Source organism: Haliotis asinina, chromosome 12, assembly GCF_037392515.1.
Source record: "Haliotis asinina isolate JCU_RB_2024 chromosome 12, JCU_Hal_asi_v2, whole genome shotgun sequence".
In the NCBI taxonomy this organism is placed as follows: Eukaryota; Metazoa; Mollusca; class Gastropoda; order Lepetellida; family Haliotidae; genus Haliotis; species Haliotis asinina.
In genome coordinates, this window is record NC_090291.1 from 4,033,091 (window position 1) to 4,051,956 (window position 18,866).

An 18,866-nucleotide genomic window follows, 5' to 3' on the forward strand; every position below is an offset into this window, starting at 1 on the left:
ACATTATCATCGGCTGATTTGGTGTGGTATTGGGTTTTTCACTGGTATGACTAAAACCTTGACAAATCAGCAGTTGATCATTGAAAGTGGAATGTTGAGCAAATGCTAGTTGCAATGTCACGTATTTCCATTGCAAGTATTGACTTTGCAGAATGAATCACAATAGTTTGTGAGTATACTCTGGTAATATAGTGGTATTGATTTGTATTGACAAGTCAGTTGAGGCATGCCTGGCTTCACCATGTGACAGGTGCTAACTGCTGTATATACCTATTGGGATATAATCTTATTGATTTAGTTGCAAGTTGAGCGTGTTGCATTTCAGTGCTCAAAATTTCATGGAAGGAATCTTCTGAAACACTACCTATTATTTTACAGTTTCCACGTCTTCACTAGGCATTAGTCCAATATGATCAGGAACTACAGTTTGCATGTTCAGAAACAAGCATCAGTGACCTGATGCTAGAGACTTTTCATCTTCAATACAAGTTTTTCCAATTAGGTTTCGACATTCAGCAGCACCATGTTCGTAGGTTTTCCCAACATGGGTACCAGCCATGAAGCCCCTTTCCAGTGTCCCTTGCCATGATATTGCGAGAAATTTGCTAAAAGCGGTGGAAAACTAAATTCACTAACTCGTTTCATATTGGTTTATGTTAGACACCTGCACTATTGTACCTGCTGGCATGCTAATATTTGTTCCAGATATAGTTAAACATAGCTCAGTCCCTGATGTATGTTCGTCGAGTTTCACCCTAAAGACTGGGGTTCAGTTCCCCTCATGGGTACAGTAAGGGAAGCTCATCTTTGATGTCCCCCACTTTGATACTGCTGACCTATTGCTAAGTTGGCGTAAAACCATACTCGCTGACTACTTGTGAATGTGCGAAAGAACATATGAAATGAGACTTTAAGTTGATTCAGTGTCTCATGAGGTGCGTACTTTGTTTCAGTGGTTCGGTTCTTCCAGGAGTACAGTGCCCCAGAGGAGGGTCATTCCACTTCAGCCCCACACCGGGGGGACAGCAATCCCCTCCATCCCTCTGCCTCGGCCACAGACGAGGAGAAGGTCCTCCTCCCACTCGGGGAAAGCACGCTATCACAGAACCTAGGAATTCCAATAGTAGTAGTTATAACAAAGGTAGGAGACATCACAGATCCTTGGACTTCTACCTGTAGCAGCTGGAGCCCCCTCAGTTACAGTTAGCAAGTTCCTCAGTTTTCACCTCATAAAGGGACAGGAACTAAACCAGAAACCTTGTTGCAAGCAATAAAGAATGAGCAGAAGCTATGTGTTCCAGTTGTGGTAGTTAAGACTAGTTTGCACCCACCACAGAACCTAGGAATACAAGTAGCTGGAAGTTTAACTCACTTTAAATCCATCACAGACGTTAGAAATTCCAACAGTCGTAATAATCCATCCATAAGTTGATCCATCACAGAACCTTAAAATTGTACATATCTAATGACTATAATTAAATTCATGTTTGTCAGAAACAGTGTGTTAAAGATTTTTTAGCTATTTCTGTTAACTTATTAAGTAAATTCACATTTCAGAGTGACGCAATCTCAACATTGGAAAAGGAGCATGACTTTCGAGAAGAGCATTTCGATTTCATTCAACAGCATATTAGGAAGTTCTGTCTAAGTTGTATCCTTCTCAAATGAAACAAGTGTTCCTGGAATAACACCTTGTTTTCACGGACTAATTGCAGATCAGAAATCAGAGCTGAGATAATGATCAATAATCAACTGGAATCTTAAAACCCACCACACCATGCATGTGGGCAATGACAGGATGCAATCATAAAATTGTGCAACCAAAATGGGCACCAGTTTTTACTATGATTAAGGATATTTCCTGTTGTTTCCATGTGCGCATCAGTTTGTTTATTTCTTGATTTAACAAACATGGCAATAAGAAACATACCTTCTAAAGTTTAATTGGATGTTTCTGGGGTTTTTTATGAATCACCAGATGCAAGCAAGATAAGTAAGCAAGATAATTTCAGATGTAAGCAAGATCCATCAGTCTATAGACTGGAAATTTCCTAACGCTATGTTATGTAAATGTTTCCTGAAATATTTCACAACGGTTATTGATAATGATATTAATTATCAACTTGAAACTTTATTGTGATTTTTATATTTCAGATTGACCAATCAAACATTAGTATTCTTCATAGTCATGGTAAAACATTGATCATTGATGTGTTATACGTACATCAACCAGTGTAATCTGTTTCTCAGCCTTTATCTAGAATCCTTAACATTAATCAGATGGTGCATCATTGTTATACTCATCTGTGAAGGAAGACCGGAACTGTGAATTATTGTACAAATATTTAGTACACAGAATATATGGATTCCCCTTCACATCTCAAGCCTATGTGGTGGAGAAGGACAGTGTCTTTGTGTAAGTGTTACTGTCCTTAAGTATGGGTAGAGTCAGTGATGGGGTGTTTGCTTTTCACTTTCCTCAAATTTGTTTACAATGTTAGGATTTGCCTCCAGCAACTGTGAAGGCAGAAAGAAGCAAGTTACTGGATTTTGTGGTCACCCCATTGTGATACTGATATACTACTGAATCCTCATGAAGCCAGACTCACCCAGGGAAATATTATTGACACGCTGAATACTGTTGACAGGCTGACTTCCTTAGTGAATACTGTTGACAGGCTGACTTCCTCATTGAATACTGTTGACAGACTGACTTCCTTAGTGAATACTGTTGACAGACTGACTTCCTCAGTGAATTATGCACTGAATACTGTTGACAGGCTGACCTCAGTGAATACTGTTGACAGACTGACCTCCTCAGTGAATACTGTTGACAGACTGACTTCCTTAGTGAATACTGTCGACAGACTGACTTCATTAGTGAATACTGTCGACAGACTGACCTCCTCAGTGAATTATGCACTGAATACTGTTGACAGGCTGACCTCAGTGAATACTGTTGATAGACTGACTTGCTCAGTGAATACTGTTGATAGACTGACTTGCTCAGTGAATACTGTTGATAGACTGACTTCCTTAGTGAATACTGTTGACAGGCTGACTTCCTCAGTGAATACTGTTGACAGGCTGACTTCCTCAGTGAATACTGTTGATAGACTGACTTGCTCAGTGAATACTGTTGATAGACTGACTTCCTTAGTGAATACTGTTGACAGGCTGACTTCATTAGTGAATACTGTCGACAGGCTGACCTCCTCATTGAATTATGCACTGAATACTGTTGACAGGCTGACCTTAGTGAATACTGTTGACAGGCTGACTTCCTTAGTGAATACTGTTGACAGACTGACTTCCTCATTGAATTATGCACTGAATACTGTTGACAGGCTGACCTTGTCAGTGAATACTGTTGACAGACTGACTTCCTTAGTGAATACTGTCGACAGGCTGACTTCCTCATTGAATTATGCACTGAATACTGTTGACAGGCTGACCTCCTCAGTGAATACTGTTGACAGGCTGACTTCCTTAGTGAATACTGTCGACAGGCTGACTTCCTCATTGAATTATGCACTGAATACTGTTGACAGGCTGACCTCCTCAGTGAATACTGTTGACAGACTGACTTCCTTAGTGAATACTGTCGACAGGCTGACTTCCTCATTGAATTATGCACTGAATACTGCCGACAGGCTGACCTCCTCAGTGAATACTGTTGACAGACTGACTTCCTTAGTGAATACTGTTGACAGACTGACTTCCTCATTGAATTATGCACTGAATACTGTTGACAGGCTGACCTCCTCAGTGAATACTGTTGACAGGCTGACCTCCTCAGTGAATACTGTTGACAGGCTGACTTCCTTAGTGAATTCTTTTGACAAACTGACCTCAGTGAATACTGTTGACAGACTGACTTCCTCAGTGAATACTGTTGACAGGCTGACCACCTTAGTGAATACTGTTGACAGGCTGACCACCTTAGTGAATACTGTTGACAGACTGACTTCCTCAGTGAATACTGTTGACAGACTGACTTCCTCAGTGAATACTGTTGACAGGCTGACCTCCTTAGTGAATACTGTTGACAGGCTGACTTCCTCAGTGAATACCGTTGTAAGGCTGACTTCCTGAGCGAATTATGCGCTGAATACTGTTGTCAGGCTGACCTTGTCAGTGAATACTGTTGACAGACTGACCACCTCAGTGAACATTGTTTACAGACTGACCTCCACAGTTGATACTGTGAGCATTCAGTGACCAAAGGAACAGTGATTCAGAAGGCATGTTTGCCGTTCCTCTGTCTATGGTCTTCAGTGCTACGATTTTGAGAATGTATTTTCATCATGAATGAGTATTGAACATATTTAATTTCCCATTTCAGACCATCAGGTTGGGATAATGAGAAGAAAATTAGCATATTATATGAAAATATGAGTAGCATGAAACCAGAAGATGCATTTGATGATGTCATAGCCAAACCAGTCACGAGAAAGGTTAGTGTAATGACAACACTCCTTGTAGGTCCGGGTTTATTCTAGCATGCTCTGGTATATTCTGGTTCACATTGGTATATTCTGATTTCCCCCAGTGTATTCTGCTTGACAACCGGTATATGCTAGTTCATTCATGCATACTCCAGATATTCTCGAGGATATATTGATACATTCTGGTATGTGCAAATATGCTTGGTACATTCACATGAATACTTCATTTCAAGCCACAGGTATTATTTTTTGGTACATTATAATTGAGATAGCAATTCTTTCTCCTAAGCTTGTATGGAAAAGTGTAATATTAATAATATAGTGTGATGCAACTTTATTCTTTTTAGTGGTGTAGCATATATGGGAGTCTGCTTCACCTTACTCCATCTTTTTGTGAACCCTACCATTGTGTTGTGTGTGCATTGTGTGTTGTAGCCGGTGCAGAGAGATGCTGAGATCACTGCTGAAGACGAGCAGGTGTTCCTCATGAAACAACAGACACAACTGAGCAAGCAACCCCAGCCGGGGACGCAGGGGGTGAGTTGGCATTAGCAAAGGAGAAGGGGTAAAACATACTGAAGTAGGTGACACCATAATTGCCCTGAGATGAAGTTTGACACCAGAACCTTCCTAGTACCTCTAGCTTGTCTACTGATTGGGAACAAAGCATAAACTACATGTGTTTCTCCCAGAAGAGATTCTGTATGCACTGAGTTCCTAGCCAAACTCCCCCAAAAGTTAAGGTATCACATCTGAAGAAATTTGGGATATTTAAGGTTTTATTAATATTGATTATAAGTAAAAGTTTGCTGAAAATGTATGTTTCTCCCTGTAACGTATAGTGTTTTGTTTACAGCCTGCAGAGGGCACCCCACAAAGGATGCAGCGTCCACAGGTACAACGCACCCCGGAGAGACAGGGGTCATCACCAAGCACGCCTGGCCGAGGCAAGGTGCGTCATGGTTGTGTGTAGATAAAATCAGACTATCTTGCATGGAAATGCTTTCAGTAATATCCAAACATGATATTGTGTGTTAGTCCATTGATACACTTGTTTTGAAAATTGTTGGACTATTATAACTCTGACACAAGTTATATTTGGGATTACACTTTTTCTGTAAAGTACAGATTCTAGGACTTGTATTAAATTGAGTCCCATCTATCACCATGGGATAAAGCCAGTCATCTAACCTACTCAGCCACCATACTTTACTGAGAATGTGTTATCCAAAATATAACAGTTTACATCTGACCACTTTCTAAATGGCATTGTATTGAAAGAACTCTGACATTTCCAACAAAAGGGAACTATGTCCTTTTCTCAGTTCTTATAAACAACGGATAAATTGGAGAATTAATGGCGTTAAAAGCAATCAAATCATAAGTCTTTTGTCCAGATTGTCCCCCATACATGTTGATCAAGTCCAACATTGAACTGTTTAATTTATGTACGTATTCACCTTGCCTGTCTTGTTGCAATCTCAGAGCCCCAAAGTAAGTATATACTACAACAACAGCTGCTGTGTGGGTGACTTGATGGCTCAGTTTGGTTGCTTCATTAAGTATACCTGTCATATTGTTTCTCTCATTGGCTTTGCACCGTGTTTTCTTGTCAAATTTAGATCATTCCTGTCACTCCACCTTCTCCATGTATCATCTGTATCAGGAACACACACTCATTACCACTGGTGCTTTATAATATACACATACTAAATATCAGTATTATATCTCAATTGAAATGAAATGCTTTTCTAATACTTATCACATTGATTGCCTTTCACGAGTATGCTCATAGTGTCAATTCTAGTTGAGTTTGCCATAATGAGTTATCTCACAACTACATCAGTGGTAGCTACGAGATAATTTGTAGTGGCAAATTTGAGCAGACATTGATACTAGGAGTATACTCATGAGGGCAGTCAATGTGATAATGAACTGTCTCTGAGTGTAATAATATGCTGTATTGCCTGAGTATTTTAATGAATACTGTTACATCCTACTCCTCCCCAAGATGCCTGTTATTATTGTAAGGGCCACCCACCAAGGGGGATTGAATGGTCATGATGTTTCATCTCACGCCATTTGCATGGATTGTTGCTCATAGTGTTGATCTTCTGGTCACCTACTTTGTTATCATATGACTTGAACATTGCTGACACTGGTGTTAAACAAAGGGACGTTTTAATCTTCTCCATGCAGTTGGTTGCACCAGTCTCATTCAAATAAGATTGTTTACTTCGATGTGAATGATTGTGATACCTCTCAGTATGAAAATCTGATCATCTTTTGAATTTCTTGATGAGTGTGTCCCAACTAAAATGAAAGATGTTTGATTTCTTAAGTCATTCTGAGGTTAGATTTCCCCAATGAGTTGGTCTTGATTTTGAATAATCATCTTGATTAAGAAATCTCGATGGTAACCAAAGAAAGACAATACTGAAGGCATGTACAACAATAGCACTAGCATTACTCCCTTTTGTCAGATTTTCAGTTACCTTTGTTGGAATGTTTTGCCTTCTTGCACTTGGAAATTGGAAAGCTCAAATTGATTTGCTGATCAGAAAGTTCACCAGATTCCATCTTCTCTAGAGATAGGCTCAGATGATCATATAGAGAGGTATCATGGTAGTAAATGGCCTGATTTTGATCAGATTGGGCTTGCACATCCATCCATTCTGTTCGTTCTGTTTCTGTACATACTGCTTAGCTTCCTGGTCGAATCATACCTCAAATCTATTTTGCATAGCTGAGTATGGTGTAATCTGCGTTAGCATATCAGTGTAATGGTGATCTCTGCTTGGAATTCTGGGATAGGTGAATTATTCATTTCTGTTGCTAAGCATGTGGTGCATATATTCCTGGTAAGTGAAAAAACAAGCAAAGGGAGACAACTCATGAATGTGGTATCAAACTGTGAAGACCACACAAGTGTTATAGGCCTTCCTGCCTCTGATTGCTGTTAACTTGGAGAGATTACTGTTATCTCTGTATCGTAAAGTAGGGTTGTAGACTTGCTGTGTTGGTGGTACTGCTAGCTATTTTCACAAACAAAAGTCAAGATGTCTTTAAAAAATGCTTGTATCTGTACAAGGTAGTGATCCTTATTACTTATAAACGACTTTATCAATGTTACCAACACAACCATTCCAGCTTTGGCAAAAAAACATCTTGTATATTTATGATGAAGTATGTATGTGCTTTATCATGACGTGTGCCTCAACAGCATGTCCCACACCTGAAGATTTCCTGTTGGACTGGGTCTTCAGTAACCATGCTTGTTGTAAGAGGAAACTAAATCAGTTGGTCAGGCTCCCTGACTTGATTGAAATGTGTCATCATATCCCAGTGGCACAGATTGATGCTCATGCTGTTGATCACTGGATTGTCTGGTCCAGACTCTATGATAAACTGTTGCCATATAGCTTGAATATTGCAGTGTAAAACTAAACTCACTATCACTGAAAGAGTGATCTTTGCTTGTCATCAAAGTTGATTAGTGAGGTTGGCTAGTTACAGTGTATGACTTGACTGTCGTGTGTTACTGTGACTGGCCAGTGGACGTTTACCTAGACCAGACTTGCTTATTTGGAGGTTGCTGTAATCTTGCCAAAATGGCACTTCTTTGATGTATGACACAGTTCTTCGCTAAACAGATGGTAACAATGGTAATACAAAACTTCATATTAACTGTAAAATGTGTCCATTTGAGAAGGAAAATATAATATTAATAAATGACATTGGTCCCTTCACACCAATTAGTAACCAAAACTTATTACACAGAACTTCATAGTAACCATCTGTGTAAAATGTTGAGAGCAACACAAGATGGCCTCTGTTGCTTTATTGGTCCTTGTCTATTGTTGAAGGGGGAGGGCAAGGCGCCCGCTGGAGCCACCAGCGAGGGGATGCTGGCCAACTTTTTCAACAGTTTACTCAACAAGAAGACTGGTCAGCCTGGAGGTGCTGGCACGGGAACAGGTACGCCTCCCATCTCAGGTAACACTCTGCTCTGTCTCTCTTACCTACTCCACTCCGCACCCATTAGTTTCCTGTGTCTGGAAACAGAAATCAGTATTCAGAATGATACATAATGAACGAGTCTGATAAATGGGGAAAAACAATTAATAATGATGAACACATTGGTACAGTATGTGCAGCCCTTCCTTGTCAAGCAAGAACATGTCCCAGTATGGAACCATCAAGACATGGTTCATGACAAGGTCTTCACGTTGCAGAAATGACTTGATCCATCATACCTGTTTGTTTTATGTATCACTGTGAATGTTGATATGCAATAAGTATGTTATTACATAGGTTGTATTTTTTGTTATACCTTCTCTTTCACAGTAAGCATATAGGTATTAATGCAATAAGTATCATAACAGGTCAATAAGATGCCAGTTTTTTGTGAATATATGGATGAAAATTACCCTTGGAGAACTGCAGTTATTCAGTTTATCGTGAAGTAAGAACTAAGTTGATATCTTTATGTTTTCTCTAGTGTTTTCATCTGTGTCTGTTTGCCTGTACCATTGTAATCTTATTAGTAAATGTTTGTAACTGATGAATTTGGTATCTGTACTTGTGAATTTGTATTGATCTAGTGTCCCCACCAGATGTATGTTAATCACTATTTATCATCACTATATACTTGCATTACATTTCTGTCTCACCATGACCTTATTAAAGCAGACTTGTGTCATGACTCATCATCATACAACCATCTGACTTCCTTCTTTCCATTCGTCCATCAATCTCTCAATGTTTAGCACTAGAGCTGTAACGATGCATCAAACTATTAATGGATTGTAATTGTTGAGCCTCTGATAGCTAGTAATTTATGGCAGAAACAAACAACTATTGATGCATCAATAATACTTATGACTATTGATAGTGTAGTTATTGGCGTCCATAGGATAAATGCGCAGCCCAAACTACAGGAAGTGCTTTGATTTAGAGTCATCTGCCCCTGTTACCTTGCAAACAAACTTGATCTGGGTTTCAAGCTTCTTGTCAGTTATGAAAAGAGACTGAAACTACTTCAACTTGTTTTTATTTCACATAAACTATTCATTCATTTTGGAAATGACTTCAGATCATCAAATGGGACACTTCAAGGAGAGAAAATGCTATTGCAATAGTTGTTCGCAGTAGACAATATCTGGCACTGAACTGAAACCATTCAGTTGTAATAACAACATCATATGTCCTCAGCCTGTTGTGGTGTGGCCTCTCCCCAAAACATAGGGTTTATTTAACAATGACAGATGACACTGAAATAGAGAGATCATGAGCAATAATATACAGGAAAGACTAGGTGTAACATGACAATCAACAGTGTAGATGTCTAAGTGCAACATGACAATCAACAGACTAGGTGTCTAGGTGCATGGTCTGTGTGGTTGGGAATCAGGTATATGAAACCCAAACCTAACTGTGGCTGTAATATTCCGAATCTGATTTTCCTTCTTAACTTCTTATGTCTTCAAATTATTTTTATCATCTATATGTAATCATTTTTGTTTACTGATCCTGGTTGTGTTTTTTTATAATGCGCATAGCAAATGTGAGCTTCAGTACCTCTGGTTGATGCTGGGACCAGGGTTAAGCTTCCTGTTTGCATCACTGTTTATCTGTTGTATGTTTGGAGCAGTGGGGTAGCCTAGAGTTTAAAGCATTGGCATTGGACAAAATTCGCCCCCAAAATTGCAGCATAGGACAAAATCCATTCCAGACAAAATCCACCTCTAATAAATTACACCCTAAGACTATAAAACTAATGACATGTTTAGTCACAGATATGAATTTTATTCGTGTCAGTCATTCATGATCAATAGCAGAAACAATCAAAACACGTATGTTTCACACATAATGAAACATTGTTTCCTTGTAATTCTTGTTATCATTCAGACATATCTATGAATAAACATCTTGCTATAATTCAATTTGTGCAGATGGATTTTGTCCGGTCACCTGTTGTGTGAAAGACCTGTGTTCGATTCCCCACATTGGTACAATATATGAAGCCCATTTCTAGTGTACCCCACCGTGATATTGTTGGAATGTTGCTTAAAGCATTGTGCAACCATGCTCACTCGCTCACTGTTTTATATTTGCATTTGCAACATTTAAAAAATGCTTTCTAAAGTTGCAGCATACTGTATCTTCATATGAACTGTCGCTCTTCACAGATAAAGTTTCGCGAGATGCTGCGGCAGAGTTGGAGCGGATGACGAGGGGAAAGAAGCCAGCGGAGACCAATTCAAATGACACAAGTGCCTCGGGATCCTGATTGTTGACACACTGACTATATTTGGTTCCACCATGACCGGGCAAAGTAGATGGTTTGTGTTGTCAATCTGTGTTTCTCATTCTCTGCCCAGTTGCTGCAATATCGGCTTCTCTCATATCTGCTGCAGACGCCCGACAAACAGCATCGCCACGGACCACACAGATCTTTGTTATTTATGGGCAAAGCAAATACCATGGAACCTAAGTTTGCCTCAGTCTTTTGTTAAATGAATGTATTATTATTTGTGTACAAAAAAAATATTTCCTCGAAATTAATGATTGAAGATTACACAGATGGTATGATACTTGAATTAAGTCCTGTTTACAGAATAACATAGCAATGATTGACTGTACATAGAAGATGGATGCTGCCGTGTATGTATAGATAGATAATCCTTTGTTACGTCTTATTTAAGTTATTGCGCTACAAATCATGTATTACCCTCTCACACCCTGACCTGGAGACCATCTTAACACTCCTAGTGCTAATACTCAGTATGAAACTATTCCAGTGGGGAAGGAAGCTGTTCCGGAAACTTCTACAAGAACGCAACGTTAAGCATCTTGTCGGTAGCTTGGTTATTAGTAAGCTGTTACACAGTGTAAAGATATGAAGACTGTGGTTCACATTTGTCATTATGTGTATAATGCCAGTGTTGTTTTGTATAGAATTATTTATGCTCCAGTTTACAAATTAAAAAAGATGCATCCATGACAATTCATTTAACCGTGTCTTACGAGAAACTAAAGTAGCCCTCCTCTCAATGGGTACAGCTCATGTTATTTGCATCTTTCAATGTCTCATAACACAAGACAGACCCTGTCATCTCCTGAAGATATTTATGCACCAGACTAACAATTCCCCTATTGACCAGGTGTGTACACATTCTCCAATACAGCTAAAGAGATGGTGTTTTGTGTCACATTTTCACTTGGGCCAGGATAACCTAAGTAATATCAATCTGTGTGACAGGTGTGTAACCTATTGCAGAAAATTCCTGGCTTTCACAAATGATTACTAACATATCTTGCTACAACATGTGGTATAGTCTTGTCCCAGTCTCTTCGCCCTCCCTGCTGTTCCCATCACTCTGCTTCCTCAGCTATGTCTCAGACGTTACAGTTACCCTCTTACAGATGAAGACAGAGGTCAGTACTACTGTATGCAGCCTTGGTTAGAAAACACTGTGAGTTTAAAAGGCAGACAAACCTTGTCTATAAATCTTAGTTTTCACTGCAAGTATTTCTGTGTGAAAACATTCAGACATAAAATAGCTTTGAACAATCCACTTGAACTGTGGACATTTGGAACAGACCTGTTTGCCCTATGCACTGTCTGTGATATATTGTGACATTGACTTGGTGATATAGTTAGTTGAATTCCATGAGTCAATCTTTACAGACGAATCACCCCCTCTTCATCTATTCCAGAATAATTCTACTTAATTCTTCAGTGATATTTTTTGTATTAAATATGTAACGTCTTAATGGCCCATCTTGACAGATACCTGAGATCTTCTCAGCTTGCTCATCCACCATTTTATGAAAGTAATTGGAAAATATGACCTGAATGTATTCATAGCCCCAGGCTGCATGCTTTCTCTCTCTATTAACGACACTTTCATTTAGACTTCTGCTTTCTGTCATACAGGAAACATCTGCCTCCAGATGATAGAAATAAGAAAAGAAAACTAAATACTTTGGTTACATATTTACAACTTAGGCACAACAACTTGAATATTTTGCCAAGTGTTATGAATGTTCACATAGGAATGGTTGTTTTTCTACCCAATCTAGGTATTTTCTGTAAACAAGATGGTCCAACTGAACAACAGATGTGCTAGATTCTACTCCTGTTTGTGACAAGTAGAGGCACCTTCTTCTCAACTAGATGCCAGTCGCTTCCTTCACAATCAACCCCACCCTTCACACCCAATCTTCACACCCTATCTTTACACCTAGTCCCACCTAATTGTTTCCTTGTCAGTGTAAATGTGTTGAGATGGTAAGCATTGATCTGCATCAAACAATGCTGTCACATACATCTACAGCATGACGCATGAAGAAATGATCAATGTGTGGATCATCATCTAAGAATCAGCAGAGCAAACCATGCTTTATACAAGAGATGATTGTCACTGTCGGCCTGCCAAACGATATCCAAATAATGTGATCTAGTCAGGTTTAAGGGGAGAGCATAATACAAGTTACCTCCCTTTTTTGTAGGCATTGATACTGAGAAACTGAAGCCAGTGGAAATATTTGTGCTAGAGGTGTGTTGTTCCCTGCTGGTCTCCCTTAGTTGAAGGTCAAGGGACGTACCGGGGATCTTCAGTTTTCTGTGAAGGGTCTCATTTGTTAAGCTGACCTTGCTCTTTAATATGTTATTGTATTCCTTATGTTTCGTTCATTTGTCATGAATTAGGTGTGGGGAATAATTTCAGTTGAGTTTAGATTTTTCGAAGGCAAGGTCAGTTTTTACTTGTGTGGCAGATTTGTTAAAGATTGTTAACAAGCAAATCAACATTTAATGGTCAATACAGAGACGTGTGTGTATTGGCTGTGAATGGGTCTCTCCTTGTTTCCCAAACCACCTTGTAAGTGTTGTTTTGTTTGAGTCCTGTACAGTCTCTTCATAGGTGTTCCTTATTTGGAATTTGAACAAATATAATACATGTACATACAGATTTGACAACTATCTATATTTTGCCTCGCTTGTTTACAAATACTGCCTTTTATTAGTTAACTTTGAAACTTAGTGATAATATTAATAATACCAGTCAAAGCCTGTCAGAGCAGTTCTGACAAGTAATGGATTTTATGTACAATGTGAAAGTGCTATGGTTTAAGGTTCATTGTCAGTCTCTTATTTTCTTGCCATTCTTCCACCAGCTGTTTCCAATATCAAAAGTTGATGGAATAAGATCAAACGTCATGTTACGTAAATAATCCCAGTAAAGTCTTTGCCTCATGAAATGTCAGAAAAGTAATGGTTTTATGCTGCCATATTCTCCATATTAATCACCGTATTACAAGACGACAATTTTTCTAACAAAATTTAATCAATCTTTATGTCACCAACAATTACATGCAAGTCTGGATTTGCTTGTGTAGGTTTCAGATGTGTGAGTTTAATGGTGTAAGTTTCACTGGAAATGAAATCAACTGATTGTATATGGTTACATAAGCTGCTTCCTTTTCAATTTTCCAAGAGCCTAGGGCCTAGATTTTTTAAGCTCTCTTACTGCAAAGATAGTCGTAAGTTTATGTTAATGTATGGGACTTAGGACTATCTTAGCGCTAAAGGAACTTCAAAATCTTGGCCCAGAACATTTACTATGGTGAATATGTGCCATATTCCCCCAAGAATATGCTCAGGACACTGCATTTTGATTTGTGGATTTTAAATAAATATATGATTATGATCATTGCTGAAGTTGTCTGGTCTGGTCTAATCATCAAGTATTGGCTTGAAACAGTGAGATTGTGTGGATTATACGTGCAATGTTGAGTGAAGCATGAACATATGTTTGGAATTATTGTACATACGTATTTTTGTCATAACCTTAAATTAATTGGAATATTTGCTCTGATTACCGCACATTATTATCGCTAAGATTTTGCTTCCATCAGCTGAGATTGTTTATGCCTGCAAACATTGTCTCCTTGCTGTGTACTCCTGGGAAAATCTTGTCATGACGTTCAACAGATTAGTTTTGTCCTGGTTTGATAGGGTTTCACTACCTTAGGGCCTGACCTTTAAACCCTGACCTATAACCATAACCCCTTGGGGTCAGCCAGATAGATGGCATCATGTGCAATGTGTATTTTGTAAGTCCTGAGATGTGTTTTCGACTTTGTTATGTTCTGTTTTTTGTTGGCTTTATATTTAGTATGCAAGATTGCGATAACTCTGACCATGAATTAATTTATGGTGCTTGTATCCATGGTAACCAACCAAGATGGCGTCACAGAATAATACATCCTTGAGTTTCCAGCAAGTTCATATCTTACAATCTTTTTCTTTGTCAAAATAATAACCTTGGATTCAGTTTAGTGAAAGTAATATTCTGTTGTGATATGGGCTGACCACTCAATAGATAGAGGCTGATGGCTCACAAGAGACATGATTCCAAGGGATTTTCCCTGAATAATTATCCTTTCGCTCAAGTCTGTAACAACACTATTTGTCACTTTCGTGTTATGCGGGTTACAGATTATTACTGACTAGGTGGCTTAAGCTGACTGCTGAAGGGGTATAAATTAGTGCCACTCTTGACTGTTTGGTTTTTTTTATTGATTTGACAATAGTGTCTAAATCTTAAGTATTTTTGAAGTAATATAATTGATTTATAGTAGAAGTTTAGTTCTCTGTGTAAGAAGTTGTAGATGCAAGAGACTGAATGTATCGCATTTATTATTCAATAAGTTGTTTCATTTTGGATGTGCAGTGGTGTAACTCAGTGATTAAAGCATTTGCTGATCACGCCTAAGATCCTGGTTCAGTTCCCCCAAACAATTACAATACCTGGTTCATAGTGGCTCAATTTTTTGGCTGCCCTGCCATGATGCTGCCATGATGCTGCCATGATGCTGCCATGATGCTGCCATGATGCTGCCATGATGCTGCCATGATGCTGCCACGACATTCCTCAAAGCATCATTAGTCCGTAGCCACACACTACCGTGAATTTGCAACTGAATCTGCTCTTCCTATTCGGATATGACATTAAATCTTAACTCACTCACTCCCTCCCTTGCTATTCGTCATTGATAGAAAGGAAAGGCTAATAACTAGTGTGAAATATTTCTGATCTGTTTTGTGATTGAACATTTTAGCTCTAGTCAGTTGAATTAGTAAACCCGAACAATATGAAAGTGTCGCCTATACTACTGTAGAACTGCCATGAATTGATAGTGCTCATTGTAGGAGTTTTTACAATGTACAGTAAATTTGGTGTAGTGTCTGTAGTGGTATGGTAATTTATTCTCTACATTACTGGGCTTATATCAGTTGTGTATTCTGTATGGAATTTAATTCAGGTACAGTTATAGTCAAACCGTGTATGCCCATCTGCCAGTTAAGGGAGGGTTTAAGCACCTCCTGTCGTGATGTTTTCAGGTGTATTACTAATTATTCATCAGTCATATGGTCAGGTGTAGAAGAAGGTGATTCAACCAACAATATTTGAAATTTCAACAACCAGTAAGTATGCAATCAAATAAGAATATTTTTGACTACTGATCTGTAGAAATTCTGTAAATAATTCACAGAATAGTCAAGTTGTGCCTTTTCAGTAGAAAGTGTTTTCGTATTTAAGATTTTTAATAATGGAATTTTAAAGTCTGCCTTGTGACTGATAGAAGTCATCACTAGGTGTTAACGAGATGTTATAACAGGTGGACTTGGGGAAATAGTGTTTCATTCAGTACTTGAATCAACATTAATTAGCTCCAATAACTTTGTTTTTTCATGGACAAAACTGTTTCCTTTGAGTTATATATACATATATATATAGTCCTTCAATTTTCTTGCTAAATAAATGGTTAAAAAGATTACTTCCTAAAACCTTCTTTGTCATGTTTGGATGTGTAATGATGCAGGAGTACAGCTGCCTCCCCCAAACTGTGTAAGACCTCTGTGAAACAATCTGGTCAATGGTGTTGATGTCACCTGTCTCCAGGTACTCCTTCTGAGCTGCATTTAGTACAAGTATATACTGTGATTTTATTATGATATATATCATCAGATGCTATACTGATTGATAGCAGTGAAACAATTCTCATGTATGTGCTTACTCTATTTTCTGAATGATTGATGACCAGAACTAGCAAAGTGACCATTGAATATCCATTATCAGGTCAGGTATCACAAATAAGAATCACCTGATAATGTGTAAGTATGAGGCATATGTCCACCAGTTACTGTTAGAGGAGACATCCCTTTGCTAATGGCAAGTATTTGTGTTAGTCGTTATTTACACTAACAGCAAACTAAATTCACATCACATAGCTGCAAAACAGGGTCTCACATGCAGATACAAAACTGGTTTTACACTTGGCAGCTGCAAGGCTGGTTTCACATGTTTTGGCTTCAAAGCTGAGTTTCACATTTATACAGCTGCAAAGCAGGGTTAACATGAAGCAGCAAGGCTGGATTTGATCAGTAAATAGAGATAGACCATGCAGTGATGTTTTGTAATCACAATAGCTAGACAAGGATATCTTGTTCAAGTTCTGGTTTGATTGCTAGTACTCGACATGCCCTTTCTACTATGCTGTGTATAATATTTGTCATACTGCTTCTGTACATGAACCTTCCCAGCAAATTCTGGCTCTCAGACTTCTGCGTAGGACTGTAGATCCAATGGGATAGGGAAATCTTCTGTTTACTTGAATAAAACTTATCGCAAACCTGACTTGGTTTTGTAATGCATGGCGTTAGGTGTCATAGTGGCATAGGCCTTTGATGTTGATCATTGAATTGTCTGGACTAGATTGGATTATTTACAGATCGCCACCATCCGGTTGGGTGTTTGCTGACTGCTGACTGCTGATTGCCACCTTAAACATTAAACAGACAGCACTCAGCAATATTTCAAACTATACAGAACAACAAAAGATATGCTACAAAATGTGTTCTAGTTTTCTAGTAGAAGACACAAACATGAACGATTACTTTAATGAGATTTCATTTTCTCGAAACTAGCATTTCATTTGCTGTTCAGTATATATGGCTGTGGTCTGTAAAAAGAGTATGGACCAGATAATGCAGTGATCAACAGTATGAGCATTGATCTTCACAATTGGGGTACGAAGACCTGTGTCAGCGCCTCACCACCCATTAGGTTTTAGGACAACCACGGTTTGTGGAAGACAATGGACAGCTGTATAAGGATGCAGTTGAGTTATTCAGGCTCAGTCATAGTTGTCTTTACCAACTTAACATACCAGGGACTGACATGATGATCAGCATCACACTCAAGCTTGATCACCTGACCGGAGCAGGTTGTTTCTTTTGACAATGGCTTGTGAGGCAATGCTTCCGCGGAATCCCCACCAGATGTGTGTGAGCCAACTTGACCCAGAACAGAGAGATGTGAGAACTACTTCAGAAAATCTAATCTCAAAGTCACAGGTACCTTGCGACACTGCCTCTATCATCAGGAGTGTTCAGTTGAGATGGACACTGTTATATTGTTGTGATACATTTCTGTGGGTACAATAGAGATACAGAAAGTTACTTAACAGTATATACAGTGTGTACATCCTAAGAGACTCGCTACACAGCAGTCTCTCTCAATTAATAATTCGTTACATTGCTATATTGTGTCTATCTGGCTAGGTTCTGGATACCTCATGGTAGTATGTAGTTGAGCCACTGACAGATGCGTCCGTGTCTTTGTGAGTCACGTCTGTCTCTATACAACGCGTGAGATCAGCCTGTAGGTCGAGACTGATGGTTGCACGGATAGCATCTCTTACAGCTGTACAATGTACATTGCATAGACTGTACTCTACCTCGGGCCTGACAGACCAAGTCTGCGTACTTCTTGTGGTCGGCAGACGCGCTGTACAATTTGTTCACGAGTTAGGTGGATACAGACAAAGGAGGGAGCCTCACAGACTTGAGCGAAGCTTATAGAAACGTCACACGATGGTGACGTGGATGCAGCACTAAGATAGTCACAGAAACGTGTACTTACTGATTCTCCACACTTCTGATTGGTAGTATAGAGCATGGACTTGGGCGCATCCAGGGTTGGTCAGGGGTTCGACAACTCACCCCCTACCCCACCTTTGAACATGACTTAACACCACACTGAAGATATTTTTTACGTTGGCGGAGTCATGGCACCCACAGTGAGGCTGCTGGAATCATATTGTGGTTTGGGGACTGCGAGACAGACTACGTATGTTGTGCCCTTAAATGCACAATGGTCTAAAGTGCACAGAAAGCATTAATATTCATCATCGGGCGGAGCTTATGTGATTGCGTCACATTCACAACACAGTATCTTCCTCCGATCTAATACATACGTTCATTGTTATTGAGAGACTGTTGGTACTGGAAGCAGTAGTAAAATACGCGAGTCTTGTTCACGTTCGGTATAAGCTTGACATGAT

The 18,866-nt window shown here is 39.1% G+C and overlaps 1 protein-coding gene across 3 annotated transcripts in view; it reads left to right on the forward strand.

The window, feature by feature from the left end:
- LOC137257816 (cytoplasmic dynein 1 light intermediate chain 2-like) overlaps positions 1-17,158 on the forward strand; it is a 30,914-nt gene extending 13,756 nt beyond the window's left edge. The window contains exons 5-12 of one of the 3 annotated variants that reach the window (XM_067795270.1): positions 954-1,141; positions 1,558-1,651; positions 2,281-2,416; positions 4,346-4,457; positions 4,884-4,985; positions 5,305-5,400; positions 8,315-8,426; positions 10,640-17,158. In XM_067795270.1, the coding sequence (XP_067651371.1) occupies positions 954-1,141; positions 1,558-1,651; positions 2,281-2,416; positions 4,346-4,457; positions 4,884-4,985; positions 5,305-5,400; positions 8,315-8,426; positions 10,640-10,740 (941 nt within the window). In that variant the 3' untranslated portion in view covers positions 10,741-17,158. Of the gene's footprint in view, positions 1-953; positions 1,142-1,557; positions 1,652-2,280; positions 2,417-4,345; positions 4,458-4,883; positions 4,986-5,304; positions 5,401-5,933; positions 6,177-8,314; positions 8,445-10,639 lie in introns of those variants that run through there. The other 2 variants (XM_067795268.1, XM_067795269.1) reach the window with 2 other exon arrangements.
- Positions 17,159-18,866: the final 1,708 nt, after the last annotated feature.